Source organism: Brassica napus, chromosome A9, assembly GCF_020379485.1.
Source record: "Brassica napus cultivar Da-Ae chromosome A9, Da-Ae, whole genome shotgun sequence".
NCBI lineage: Eukaryota > Viridiplantae > Streptophyta > Magnoliopsida > Brassicales > Brassicaceae > Brassica > Brassica napus.
The window spans coordinates 9,518,154-9,531,784 of record NC_063442.1 but is presented as its reverse complement, the minus strand read 5'-3'; the positions used below and the strand labels follow the sequence as shown (position 1 = coordinate 9,531,784).

The 13,631-nt window shown below is 30.4% G+C and overlaps 2 protein-coding genes across 4 annotated transcripts; one reads left to right on the top strand and one right to left on the bottom strand.

Moving 5' to 3' along the window:
* Positions 1-3,699: 3,699 nt before the first annotated feature.
* LOC106348997 (MD-2-related lipid-recognition protein ROSY1-like) lies at positions 3,700-5,093 on the top strand. The gene is made up of 4 exons (XM_013788864.3): positions 3,700-3,849; positions 4,018-4,104; positions 4,208-4,374; positions 4,801-5,093. Exons 1-4 carry the CDS (start codon positions 3,753-3,755, stop codon positions 4,915-4,917), a joined length of 468 nt encoding a protein of 155 aa, XP_013644318.2. The 5' UTR covers positions 3,700-3,752; the 3' UTR covers positions 4,918-5,093.
* A 99-nt stretch (positions 5,094-5,192) lies between these two features.
* LOC106348977 (pentatricopeptide repeat-containing protein At1g62680, mitochondrial) lies at positions 5,193-9,146 on the bottom strand. 3 transcript variants are annotated; one of them, XM_048739778.1, is made up of 2 exons: positions 5,814-9,146; positions 5,193-5,625 (listed from the first exon to the last, which is right to left on the bottom strand). In XM_048739778.1, exon 1 carries the CDS (start codon positions 7,608-7,610, stop codon positions 6,039-6,041), a length of 1,572 nt encoding a protein of 523 aa, XP_048595735.1. In that variant the 5' UTR covers positions 7,611-9,146; the 3' UTR covers positions 5,193-5,625; positions 5,814-6,038. The 3 variants fall into 3 exon arrangements, with proteins under 3 accessions (XP_048595735.1, XP_048595734.1, XP_048595733.1); XM_048739777.1 differs by having other exon boundaries at positions 5,193-5,599; XM_048739776.1 differs by having other exon boundaries at positions 5,193-5,604; positions 5,814-9,145.
* Positions 9,147-13,631: the final 4,485 nt, after the last annotated feature.

Sequence of the window (13,631 nt, the reverse complement as noted above, 5' to 3'; positions counted from 1 at the left end):
TAGGAGATTAGAGTAATCACATAAATCAACATAATACCTCTTGTTTATTTATAATATATTTATGGTAAATAAATCAAAATAACTATTTTATTTATTTATATGGTATATAATTATATTTCAATGATAGTGACATAAATATATATTATATTTTAATATAAATATAGATTATTGAGACTTTTTACTCATATCAATAACAAACTTCTGAAGCTAGAGGTCATTCAACTTCTGAAGTTGTGTTATCCGGACTTCAAAATCGAGTACTTCCCAAGAGTGCAAAATGAAATTGCTGATTTATTAGCTAGGAATGCCCGTTCTTTTCATAGGTTTTTATGTTTTATTGGTTGTTCTATTCCGGTTTAGTTATCCATGTCACCTCAAGATTGAGTAATAGAATAGCCGTTTGTTGCAAAAAAAAAAAAAAAAAATCAATAACAAACTAACGTACCTTAGGGAGTGAAACTATGTCTGAATCCACCGCCACAACCGTCTCTTCCTCTGCCACCGCACATTCCATCACCACAAACAACCATGGCACCACCATCTCTTACTCTGCCACCACTCTCTCCTCTACCACCGCTCCTTGCAGTCATCCACCACCACCGATCCACCACCAGAAAAAAGTCAAATACGTAATGTTTAATCATCATGCATGTCAAAGACTATTGTCTTCCAGATTTGTTACAAGGTTGAAGTATTTCAGTTGAAGAACTCATGACTCGCAGACGAAAGAGAGAGGCGGAGACGACTTCGTGACGGTAAAAAAAAAGGACGGGTCGAGAAGCGAATAAAACTAGGGCTTAATTTTGTTGAATTATTTTCTTAATATATTAATTAGTTTTGATCTTAATTATTAAAACAAAACCTCCTTTTGAAGTTTCTTTCTGTTTTGCAAGTATTCACAATTTCCTTCTGTTTTGCAAGTATTTACACGACCATATCACTGATTTATTTATAACCTATAGCTTTAATTAAATTATTAAAGTCTTATTTACTTATTCCACGAAATCTTCTCTTCTAACCAACTAATCTATTAAATCATTAAAGCCTATCGTAACCTAATTGATCTATATTATTTCTCTATACTAAAAAAATATCTAACTCTATTATTTCTATAAACGTAACCAATCGTAAACCATATATATGTTTTTGTTTTCTTTTAAAAAGTATACTAGAATTTGACCCGCATTCGTTTTTATATTTTTAAATAAATATTTATACTGTGCAAATAAATATTTATACTGTACAAATAGTAGTCTATTCAGTATGAAATAGTTATTTAATATGAAAATTTTAAACAACTTTTTTTTTTATATTTTATGTTGAGTAATTTTATTTTGGTTTTCAAACTGTTAGAATATTAATCACGTGTCGGCACAAGTATACTTCTATTTTCTGTATGAATCAAAATTTAAATGAATAATAAAATCGTTATATATATTATTTAAATTTGATGTTATATATATTATATTTTTCAACATTCATCATATTTGATTTGCAATGGACTATTATTTATATAAAATTATACATAAAATTCAGTATTTTTCGTATGTGCGGATTTGCTTATGTAAACTAAATATTTCTTTGTTTTAATTATGTTATGTCTCAAAGGTATCCGAATGTGGAAATAAATATAATGGATTTATGTATATCACTATGTTATTATAATAAAACGTAACAGTAACAAATAACTTCTTAAAAAATAAGATATTCATTAATACTTCCGTAATAATAGGTATCTAATTGCTTTATTTTGGAAAGTATTTTTGTATGGAAGAAATGGTAAACTGATTTTCCTAAATTAATGTCACCAAATTAAAAAAAAAGAGTAGAATAGATTTAGGAAATGATTTAACAAAATAGGAAAATTCATTGATTGCTTAAAGTTAGGGTTATTTAATACTTCAGTGGCATTGCTATGCAAATAACTTGTAAGTTTTAAAAGTATTTTTTATTTGTAGTTCTATTCTAATAGATTAGATGGTGTTGTGTGGGTTTTACTTATTGAAACTTACACCATCTAATAACATACCGTATTCAATGTTTCAAGGTTTTTAAATAGACATCTCTATAATATTATTTGACCAGTAGTTTTTTACGTATTGCGCTAACATTAATTTTTAAATGGTTAATTACGTAGGTATCTTTAATGAACTAAAGTATAATATTTAATTGTCATTATCAAAAAATATTTAATAAATTATGTCAATTAATTTTTAAATTGTAATTTCCTTTTTTATATTTTCAAGTTAACATATATAATAAACGAAAATTATATTTAAGGATTAATAGTTTTATATATTTAAACAACATTATATACCTCTAATAAGAATGCACAAACAACATAATACACCAAAATAAAATTGGTCTAAACGGGATGACAATTTAATTTGCGTGGATCCGAGACGGGTTTAAATGAGATGGATTTATCCGTTTTAATATCTCTACCAAAGTTTGATGCTTTTCTTATCTACTATATTAAAAGAGAAGTCATGAATTCTTTCATGTGTGATATTTCAAAATGGACCCTCATAGAAAGTCATTAAATTAAAACATATCATTTTAAACATAGCATTTACCATGAAGCATCTATCTATTATACTAAAAAATATTCCTTTCCATTAACAACCGAACTGTATTTAAGAAAATCACTAACCATTAGTTAAAACCAACCAAATCAGTTCCCTTTAATAGTGGAAACGATTTACCACCCTTCAGTTTCGGTTTTATTTCTATTCTTTTGTTCTTCGGTTCTTTAGTTATAAAGATTTATGATCATTTATCAGAGAGACACGTAAGCGTTATTGAGAAAATTTGATTTTTTTCTATTTTCGGTTTGGTTTGGATAACAAAGTTAGGAACCGGTTAATATCTAAGATAATTTTGGATCTCATTATTTACAATTCGATTATGTTTCTTTGGTTAATTCGGGTTAAAAGTCAGAAATTATATTTTCAAATAAAATTTTAGAATATTTCGTGTTTATGGAAAAAATTGAATAATTCATACAATTTTTAAATTTTCAGAAAAAAAAAATTCTGGTAATTTGTTTTTAAGGTACTTTGGTTTGTAAATATTAATTTTAAATTATTTGATTATTTTAAAACTAGATATAGTTAATTTTTATAAATACATAACTTTTTATAAAACAAGATTTCAACGTTAATAAAAAAAATTGAAATCAAACACCCGCGCGGTTGCGCGGATCAAGATCTAGTTATACTTTTACAATATAAAATCATGCGCTTTCAAAATCTTGTTATTTTAAAAATTTAAATAAAAGGCGTAGTTGGGGTTTCATAAAACAGAGCAACATTAGATTGGTATTATTCTATCAGGACAATGATAGCAAATTTTTGGTCTATTGTTCTAATTAATTTCCATTTTAACTGGCGGTAAAACGGGTCAGGTGAAACGGGGTTGACCCTCTTCCCTATCTAGGCAGACATAGTCTCATTGGGAAACGACAAAATACTTAAAACAAATACTAATTCACTATTGTATATATAGTGAATCAGTGATCATCTCATGTAGAACTCGTGGAAGACTAAAAGACTAATATATATAGTAAGATTGTATATGGATACTAATTAATATAACAAATACTATAATCCATTGACTATAATCATATCAAGCAGGACATGTGGCATGTGGGTGGACGGAGACTACGTAACAATAAGTAGTATATAAGTACATATTTGTGAAACCAAAGAGAACACTATTCTCCTCTTTTGAAGATCTTTGAGTACTAATCCATGGCAATCTCTCACGTTCATCCTATGTTTCTTCTGGTCCTATCACTCTTCTTCTTACCTATTTTGCTGGCCCAGACCGCCTTCATTACCAACTGCAGTTTGCTCCTCATAACTCTGTTCTATGTCTTGAAAACTTTAAACAACATTGACTCTATAATGTTTATCTATCTTTGACTCTATAACCTCCAATAGTAATGGATTTTATGTGTACTTTTTGTTTATAATGAATCTTGTTCTCTTCACTGACATTAATCACTGACTGTAGGCCCAGTGTATGGCGGAATCAGAGCTACTGGATTGGAGACATTCGTGGAGCAGGGGAGAAAAAGCTTTAACTTAACCTGCTCTACAGGTACTTGATTAATTCCTTTTCATAATTTGCTTTATTTATATCCAAGTTGTCACTCTGGTTTACTTTCCAGTGTTTTTCTTGATGAAATATTTTGTGTGAACAGGTACAGTACTCACCAAAGGAGTCATTATTGCGGTAGTTAAACGAGGCTACAATTTAGGACCAATCTTAAATGTACAACAATACAATCTCTGTGATTTGATCACATGTCCTGTTGCACCTGGCTCTTTTGTGATTACTTTTCGCAAACTATATCCTGTTGGCATAAAAGTAAGTTTTTTTTTTACATTTTATATTGGTAATTTTAAAATTGCACTCCACGATTTAGTTCGTAAAAAGTTGTTTGTTTTTTGATGATTTTTTAATAAAACGGTGAGATTACACCATAATGAGTTCGCACAGTAAAAATGAGTTATGAGAGGGGAGTTTGAGTTCGAACAATGCGCAATTTATCTGATGTTGAACTTGCCAAAAGCTTCTTATCTAATTAAAAGCACGTTCTACCTCTAGATTTATCATGCTAACTTAAAGAAAATATATTTTGATTAAAAACTATGCTTCAACTCTAGTATTTGTTGCCTTCATTGACACTAGTTTCTGTTTAGTTATTATTGTCTTATTGATCTTCCTGAGACCCCACCATTTTGTTGGTTCTTTGACGATTCGTTTGTTTTCTCTTCTTTTTTACCTTTGTAGTGGCATATCGAAACAAAAATAGTCCTAAACGCAGGCCCTGGTAAGATCGTTAATGGAGTGCCGGTGCCGGCCGACGGAAGTCTGTGTGTAGACATCGATGATTATTATTTTCCTTGATCACAAGGATATAATGTGTCCAATCTTCCCTTGCATAATTTCAAATGCGTGATTTTTTTCCAAGTCAAGTTGTTTTATGAGAAAATGTATTCTCAGCATTTTCTATGTCGTTTTCTCTTTTTTGGAGTGATGTACTGTTTGTTATCCAAGAAATAAAAGGTGGTTTACACTTTACACATACCCGTGTTAATCGGTGCTTTATATATACCAATGCTGAAGCAAGTAGAGAATGTGTATGGAAAATAAATCAACACATCCGTTCAAACAGTGGAATTGACGAAAATATAGAGTGAACTATCTTATATGAAGATAATACGATATGTGTTGCTCAAACAAAAGAAAGATATATCAAAAATAATGCAGTCGACCTCTTCACAAAATCACCTCATATTATGTATACAGAAAACATGATATTGGAATGCGTCATCAGAATGATCTATGAGATGAGATGACATAATATTCATTTCCGGGAGTATATGTACTCTTTTTACTTTATTATGATTTTTTCCCTGCTGATATGATATAATGTTCATTTGAGGGGAAGCGCGCATGTCTGTACCTTTTTTACCTTATTAAGGTTTTTTCCTGCTCATATGACATAATGTTCATTTGATGCTCACTCTTTCTCAGGCCGGTTAGCCAAATACGTCTCTTTTACATACATTCCTCTGTTCCTGAGTACCTGCCCTGCGTAAACCGGTTTTACAACTAAGCTTGTGTGAGAAAGAGACGAGTAAGAAACAAGAAAAGATTGTTTATGTGTGTACTGTTTGGTTTAGAGAAAAGCCAAGTAATACTTATATTGTCAAAACTGGAAAATTATTTTTAGTTACCAGAAGATGTGACTAATATTAGATATATATAAATAAGAGGAGGCAAGTAGACAGAAATTTCACCTCAAGCGTCAAGATCAGAAAGAGATTTGATGAAGCAATGCTTATCAGCGCCATAGATAGCAAAAATCTTCTACAGGATATTTACTCGCCATCCTCAATCACTGGATGAAGCAATCGAGAATCTCTCAACTCGAACTAGAGAGAAAACACCAAGTAGTGCCAGAGACTTCATCACCGCTGAAAGTAGATCAATTGGCAAGACCAAATCCTAACCACTGTAAACAATTACAAGAGAGAAACAGCTTTTTCACACCCCTCAGATGTTGCACGTGTCAACAACTCTTTGATAACCTCGGCAGATACAGTTATGTCACTATCTCTAACACACAGCTTGCCATCTTTCAACACAAGCCCGTCTCCTTGCATTTTCAAATACAATGCATCTATTTCACAATGCAGGCCTTTACTACACAGCCCTGACATCATTGTACTGTACGCTACAACATCAGGCTTCACTCCTTTGACGCTGAGGCTACAAAACAAACCCCAAGCTTCTTCAACCTTACCAGCCTTGCACATCCCATGGATAATGGTAGTATATGTGACAATGTCTAGTTCCATCTCACTCTTTTGCAAATCCTCAAACATCGCCAACGCTTTCTCCACCTCCCCGTTGTCACAAAGCCCACCTAACAAAATGTTATAAGTCCATATATCAGGAGAATCCATCTGCCTAAAAACCTCCTGAGCCATATCAACATCCCCCGCTTCGAAAAAGCCTTGTATAAGAGTGTTGTAAGTGACTGTACTGCTCACCAAACCTCTCTGAGACATCTCCCGGAAGAGTCTCATCCCATCCTCAACCCTCTTCGCCTTACAAAACCCATTAATAAGAGTATTATAACTCACCACATCAGGGAAACAACCTCTCCTCACCATCAAACCAAACATCTCACTAGCCTCATCCACACGATCTTGCATACAAAGCCCGTTGATCAACGAACTGTAAGTGACAATATCAGGCTCTATAGACTTTCTAATCATCTCCTCGTAAAGCTCCTTAGCCTCCAAAACCTTCCCATTCTTCACAAACGCATCAACCAACGCACTATAAGTAACCACATTAGGACTGATCTCCCTCTTGATCATATCACTCAACAACCCCGCCGCGTCACTCCATCTCCCCACATTACAAAGACCCTTCACCAGAGAAGTATAGGTAACAACATTAGGCCTAACACTAACACCTTCCCTTTCAATCCCGTTAAAGAAACTTAAAGCTTCATCAGCTCGTCTACTCTTACACATACTATCAATAATCGTGTTGTAAGCAACAATGTCAACTCCATACCCAAACTCAACCATCTTTTTAACAAAGGACACAGCTTCAGAGACTCTGTTCTTCAGACAGAACCCGTTTACAAGAGACCCAAGGGTGACCTTATCCGGCTCAAACCCAAGCTTTAGCATCTTCCCAAGAAGGGAAAGAGCGAGAGAGACTTGATAACAGCTGCAGAAACAGTTGATCAGGACATTGAACGTGTAGAGATCGTTTCGAATCCCTAAAGTTTCCATCTTTTTGCTCAAGGAGATTACGACGTCGTATCGCTTTAGCTTTACGAGGGAGGTTAAGAGTTTAGTGAAGGAGATGATTGATGGGTAGGGACGAGAGTTAACCATTTTGTCGAATAATTCGATTGCGTCGTTTGGGTTTCTCTTGATTGCGGTAGAGGAAGCTCGTGCCCAGCGATGGTAGAAGCTTGAAGAAGGAAGATGAGTTCTGGGTTTGGCTTTTTGTGGAAGATTATTACAACGGTGGAGCAATCTCTTCGCCGTCGTCGCAAGCCATCTCTGCATCGTTTTGCGATTTTTTTTTCTACCTTCGTCTCTGTTTCGGGATTTTAACCGGCAATTTGAGAACCGGAAACCGGTTTATATATTTTAATGTTGAACCGAATACTATCGAATCCAATCGACAGTAATCTCGGTTCGGTTAATTTTCAGTTTATTACTGAGTGGAATTTTATTTGTGGTTTGTAATCTCGGTTCGGTTCAAGATTCTGTTCAGTGTTCGTCTGAAACCTCTGGTCTAAGGAGAGACAAAGGGCACAACCGAATATTGTAACTTATCTTTCACCTGTCATGAAACCTTTAGCTGCGAGTCCGGTAAGTTGCATAGATGAGAGTTGACGTGGCAAATATCTAAAAACTAGTGGGTTGATTTTATTAATTCCACAGCTTTGATCTTATTCTCTTTTTTTTAGTAGATATATATATATCCCCGTGTATTAAAAGAAAAGCATTAGAAACATGATACGTGTCATCGTGAGAATGATTTTCGAAAGTCCTTAGAAAAGTATGTTGATTCATCTAAATATAAACTATAGTTTTCATTAAACTCATCATAAAATCATTTATTAGTATTAAAAGTTATTTTTCATTCTTTTCTTAAATAAAAGCTACAAAATTACTTAATGTTATTAAAATATATATGTGCAATTAATTATTTCTAATAACAAAGATTTGTTAACAATTTGTATACACTCAATCATTTTTCGTTTAAATCTTTGTTATTAAAATAAATTACAAAATTGCATTAACCATATAATCAAAAATTAAATTTTTTCGTATATGTTGTATTTTGAATTTTTTTAAAACGAGTATAAATTACTAAACTGTTAAAAGTCTCAGACAAATTTATGTTATCAATGGTTTAAATTTTTTGTTATAGTAAGATATAAATAGTTATAAACCACATGAGTAAAAAGTCTTATTTAATAAGTGTTTATATTAATATATATATATATATATATATATTTCAATTTTACTTCAATTTGGAGAAAGCATATTAATATGATACCATCAGACAACGATCTTGGAGAAAGCATAATTAAACATTTATAATAAAAAGTAAATTAAGACATATATGAAACAGGTTGAAATATAACTTAAAATAATAAAACAGAAATATGGACGGTTAGACCAGCCACTTAAACATAAAGCATAATACTAAAACGAGAAAATGAAACAAGAAAATATGATTGAAACTTTATTTATTAAAAACTTACTTAAAAAGAGATTGTATCAATGTTCTCGATTACAAGGACTGGAGAGAATGTAAGAGAGGATATGAATGAAAGAGTAGGAGAATGAGAGAATGAGAACTTGGTTTACAACTGAAGCAAAGACTCCTTTATATAGGAGTTTACAAGGGTGAAATTATAAAAATAAAAATAAAATAAAAATAAAAGTGGCATATATGGATAAGTCCACTAGCAAAAGTTTGCTCCATTAAGCTCCATAATTGCTTGATGTCTGCTGGAAGTGGACCTTGGTCTTCATGGCTACAGGAAAAAGCACTTATTTGATGTTTTGGATTTTTATCGTGTATTGCGACAAGAGATCGTGGAAAATATTCGTAACAATGTAACCGTATCTGACAGAGTTGCAACAAAGATACATTTTGGATTTTGAGGAGATTTGCATTTCTTGGGGAGAGAGATTTAAACTCCACTGTTGCCGAAAATTTCTTCATTGATATCTAGCACTTGGGACCATGAATCACTCCCTGAAGTACGAGAGATTTGATCTGACATTGACGGTAGAAATTGTAAGGAGATAGCCTTAATTTCTTCTTCAGATTTTGCACCTGCCAACATTGCTAACATTTTGGGTTTTTGAGCCAAGAAAAAGGTTGTCTTTGGTGTTTGGTTTTGTGTTTGGTTAAGTGTTTGGATTTTTGAGTTTTGTTCTTTTATCCAGGTAAGAATATTTGATGGGTAAAGGTTTGAGGGAATTTTGTATTTATCCCACCACTTGACTCTGAATTTTCTTTGGATAACTTGAATTAGATCAGAAGTAAATTCTAGGGTCCATGAAAAAAACCAAGAAAAATGAAATTTTGAGTGGAAGAGGGCTAGTGGGGGAAATTTCTTTTCTTCTTCAGACGGAATGAAATTTGTCTTGAAGATTTGGAATGATTTTTGGATATTGGGTTTAAATATTTATGTGACAGAACCAAAGTAGTTCCACCATGGTATGAACCAATAGGGAGATTTGGATAAGTTACAGGTGGTGTCAAAGAAGATCAACCACGTGTGTTTGTGTTTAGGAGATTGGATCAAAAAGGAATTGTACCATGCTTGGCAATAATCCCAATAGTTAAAGGGGACATTGTAACAAGGGAGATTTTTAAGATCTTCTGGAAAATTTAGATTGTCGTTAAGATCATATTCCCAATCACATGGCGCAATGATTTTATGGATTTTGAATGTGGAATAAGCAGCATCAGTGTGGTTTTTTTTAGATAAAAATGTTTGAAGGACACTGAATTTGTAATTTCTAAAATGGTTTGAAAGAATAACACAGTTTTATCTGTATTATGTGGTTTAAAGAAATTGTTTTTGCCAAAATATTTTTCGATTGTTAAAAACGGATCATTGTTCACAAAAAATCCCTTTTCGATATTTATAATATTTTGGTATGTGTGTTTTTCAAAATACTCTGATGGAGTGGTTTGGGAAATCTACTTCAAAATAATTTGTGAATTATTTGAAGGTTTTGAAACAATTTTTGAGGTCTGGTTATCTCTTGAAATCATTTTTGAAGGGACCTCGTTATTTTTTGAAATAGCTTGAGAAGGAAGGTTTTTGGAAGATTCTCCGGACTCTTGCTTTGAAAAACTAAGTTCAAAAGCTTTTTGCAATTGTAATATTTGATTCATGATAGCTTCTGGAGATTGGAGAGATTTTGGGGTGGTTGGTATTTCTTCCTTTTTAGCACTCTTTTTTGTTACTGAGATCCAGGGTTCTGTTTTTGGGTTAGTGTTTGTAGGTTCGGGTTTTTCTGAGATTGGTTCCAGGAAAATTCCCTTGCCTTTGTCAATCATCTTCTTCGGAGGCATTGTACCTGTTTTGGAGAAATTCTCTTGTCAAGAAATCTGGGACAAAGTTTGAATCTCCTTTTATAAATTCAATTTCAAAATAAAAAATACTCAAAATCGTTTGCCATCGCGCAAAAATTTGTTTTGATGCAAGATTTTTCACATCCTTTTGTAAAACATCCTTTGCACTTTTGCAATCAATTCTTAAAAGAAATTTTTTATTTAAAAGATCGCTTTGAAATTTCTGAATACACAAAACTATACTCAAGATTTCTTTTTTAATAGTAGAATAGTTCTTTTGGGTGTCGTTCCAGTGTGATGACGTAAATTGCACAATAGTTTCGCGACCATCTAGCTTCTTTTGTTTAAGAATACCCCCATATGCTATATCAGAAGCATATGTTTCTACGATTTTCTCTAAATCCGGATCTGCTATGTGCAGACATGGGATTTCTAAGACCTGTTTTTTAATCCTTTGAACTATTTCAGTATGTTCTTTTGTCCAAGGAACTGGATTTTTCTTTAGACGATTGTGCAAAGGTTTAGCTATTCTATTAATATTAGGAAAGAAATCTAAAACATAATTGAGACTTCCAAGGAACCTTTGTAATTGAGTTTTATCAATAATTTTATCTGGGAATTTATTTGCAAATTCTAAAGATTTTTTAACAGGGGTTATCATACCTTATGATATGTAATGACCTAAAAATCTGATCTTTGTTTGAAATAGAGACATTTTTGTTTTGGAAACAACAAGACCATTTTTTATAGCAACGTAATAGAATGTTTTGAGATTTTTGAAATGTTCATCAATAGAATGTGAAAAATATTAGTATATCATCAATGTAGACAATGCAAAATTTTGAATAATCAGAGAATATATCATTCATGATTCTTTGAAATTCAGAAGGTGCATTTTTTAAACCAAATGGCATTACATTCCATTGGTACTGACCAAAAGGGACCGTAAATGCTGTTTTATAACGATCATTCTCAGATATCTGAATTTGCCAAAAACCTGATTTTAGATCAAACTTTGAGAATATGTGGGCAGAGTAAAGTCTTTGAAGTAAATCTTTTTTATTTGGTATTGGATATCGAATCCATTTCAAAGCAGTGTTTAAAGGTTTGTAATTAATTACTAATCTTAGGGTTCCTCTTTCAATTTCAGAGTTTTTATTTACATAAAAAGCAGCACAAGACCAAGGAGATCTTGATTTCGAAATTAGTCCTTTTTCTAGAAGATCCGAAATTTCTTTTCTACAATGTTTTTCTAATTCTGAGTTCATTTGAATTGGACGAGCTTTTGTGGGAATCTCTTTTTCAAGAAAATTTTCATCATAGGGTAAATCAACAATATGTTGTTTTCGATTCCAAAAAGCAGTTGGTAAATCTGAACAAATTTCTTTCTCAAATAATTTATTTAAGTTTGAAATTTTTTCTTTTGTCTCTTTTGAATTTAAGGTTTCTAAGGTCTTCTATACTATTATTTGCGAAGTAAATTTTTGCAACAAAGCTCTCACGTTAAAAGTTAGAGCGGTTAATATCGTTTATACCCTTAATGAATAATTATACAAATTAGTCAAAAGATAAAAACGAATTTCAAATCAATCTGATTAAAATTAATAATAAATCGTTTATACCCTTAATGAATAAATGATATAAATTAATCGAAAATGAAAACGAATTTAAAAAACGAATTTAAAATATATCTGATTAAATAAGTGATTAAAATTAATAATAGTATGAATTATCTAAATTATAAATAATTAAAAACGAATTTCTATTAATACTATTATATTTATATATTTATATTAGATAATTGACTATAAATAAATATAATAAAATTTTCAAAAATAAAAACATGGTTTAAAACATAAGATAATTCTTAGATATATTATGTTGTTATCTGAAAATAATATTTTATTATAAAATTTATACTAAAACAATTTATAGTTAAATGCTAATCAAATAAATATATTTTCTAAAATATATGTGAATGTTTTTAAAATTTAACACAACAATAAGCATATATATATTGATAAAAACTAATGAATATATATTAATAATATTTTATTTATATGTTATATTTAATAATATAATAAAATTCACAAAATAAAATATATTTTTAAAACATAAGATAATTTTTAAATATATTGTGTTTTTCATCTGAAATAATATTTTTTACTATAAAATACAAAGTTTAATATTTATCTTTTTAAAAACAAAATTAATAATTTATTATGTTGGTTTTGATTTAATAGTTATAAACAGATAAATATCTATAAGAACACTATGTCGGCACATGCGGACAGAACACCTAGAACGGTTAATATCGTTTATACCTTTAATGAATAATTATCTAAATTAGTCAAAATATAAAAACGAATTTCAAATCTATCTGATTAAAAATATGATTAAAACTAATAATAAATCGTTTATACCCTTAATGAATAAATGATATAAATTAATCGAAAATAAAAACGAATTTAAAATATATATGATTAAATAAGTGATTAAAATTAATAATAGTATGAATTATCTAAATTATATATAATTAAAAACGAATTATTTATACTATTATATTTATATATTATATTAGATAATTGACTATAAATAAATATAATAAAAATTTAAAAATAAAAACGTGTTTTAAAACATAAGATAATTCTTAGATATATTCTGTTGTTATCTGAAAATAATATTTTATTATAAAATATATAGTTAGATATAAAATAATTTATAATTAAATGCTAATAAAATAAATAAATATATTTTCTAAAATATATGAATGTTTTTAAAATTTAACACAACAATTAGCATATATATATTTTGATAAAAACTAATGAATATATATTAATAATATTTTATCAATACTATTAAAAGGGAAGGAGTCTTAAAAAATCTACCTATCAAAGTTGTTTGGACCCTTTTATTTAACTCATTATTTTTTTGTCTTACCTTAAACTTAGACTAACAATATGTTACCATATATT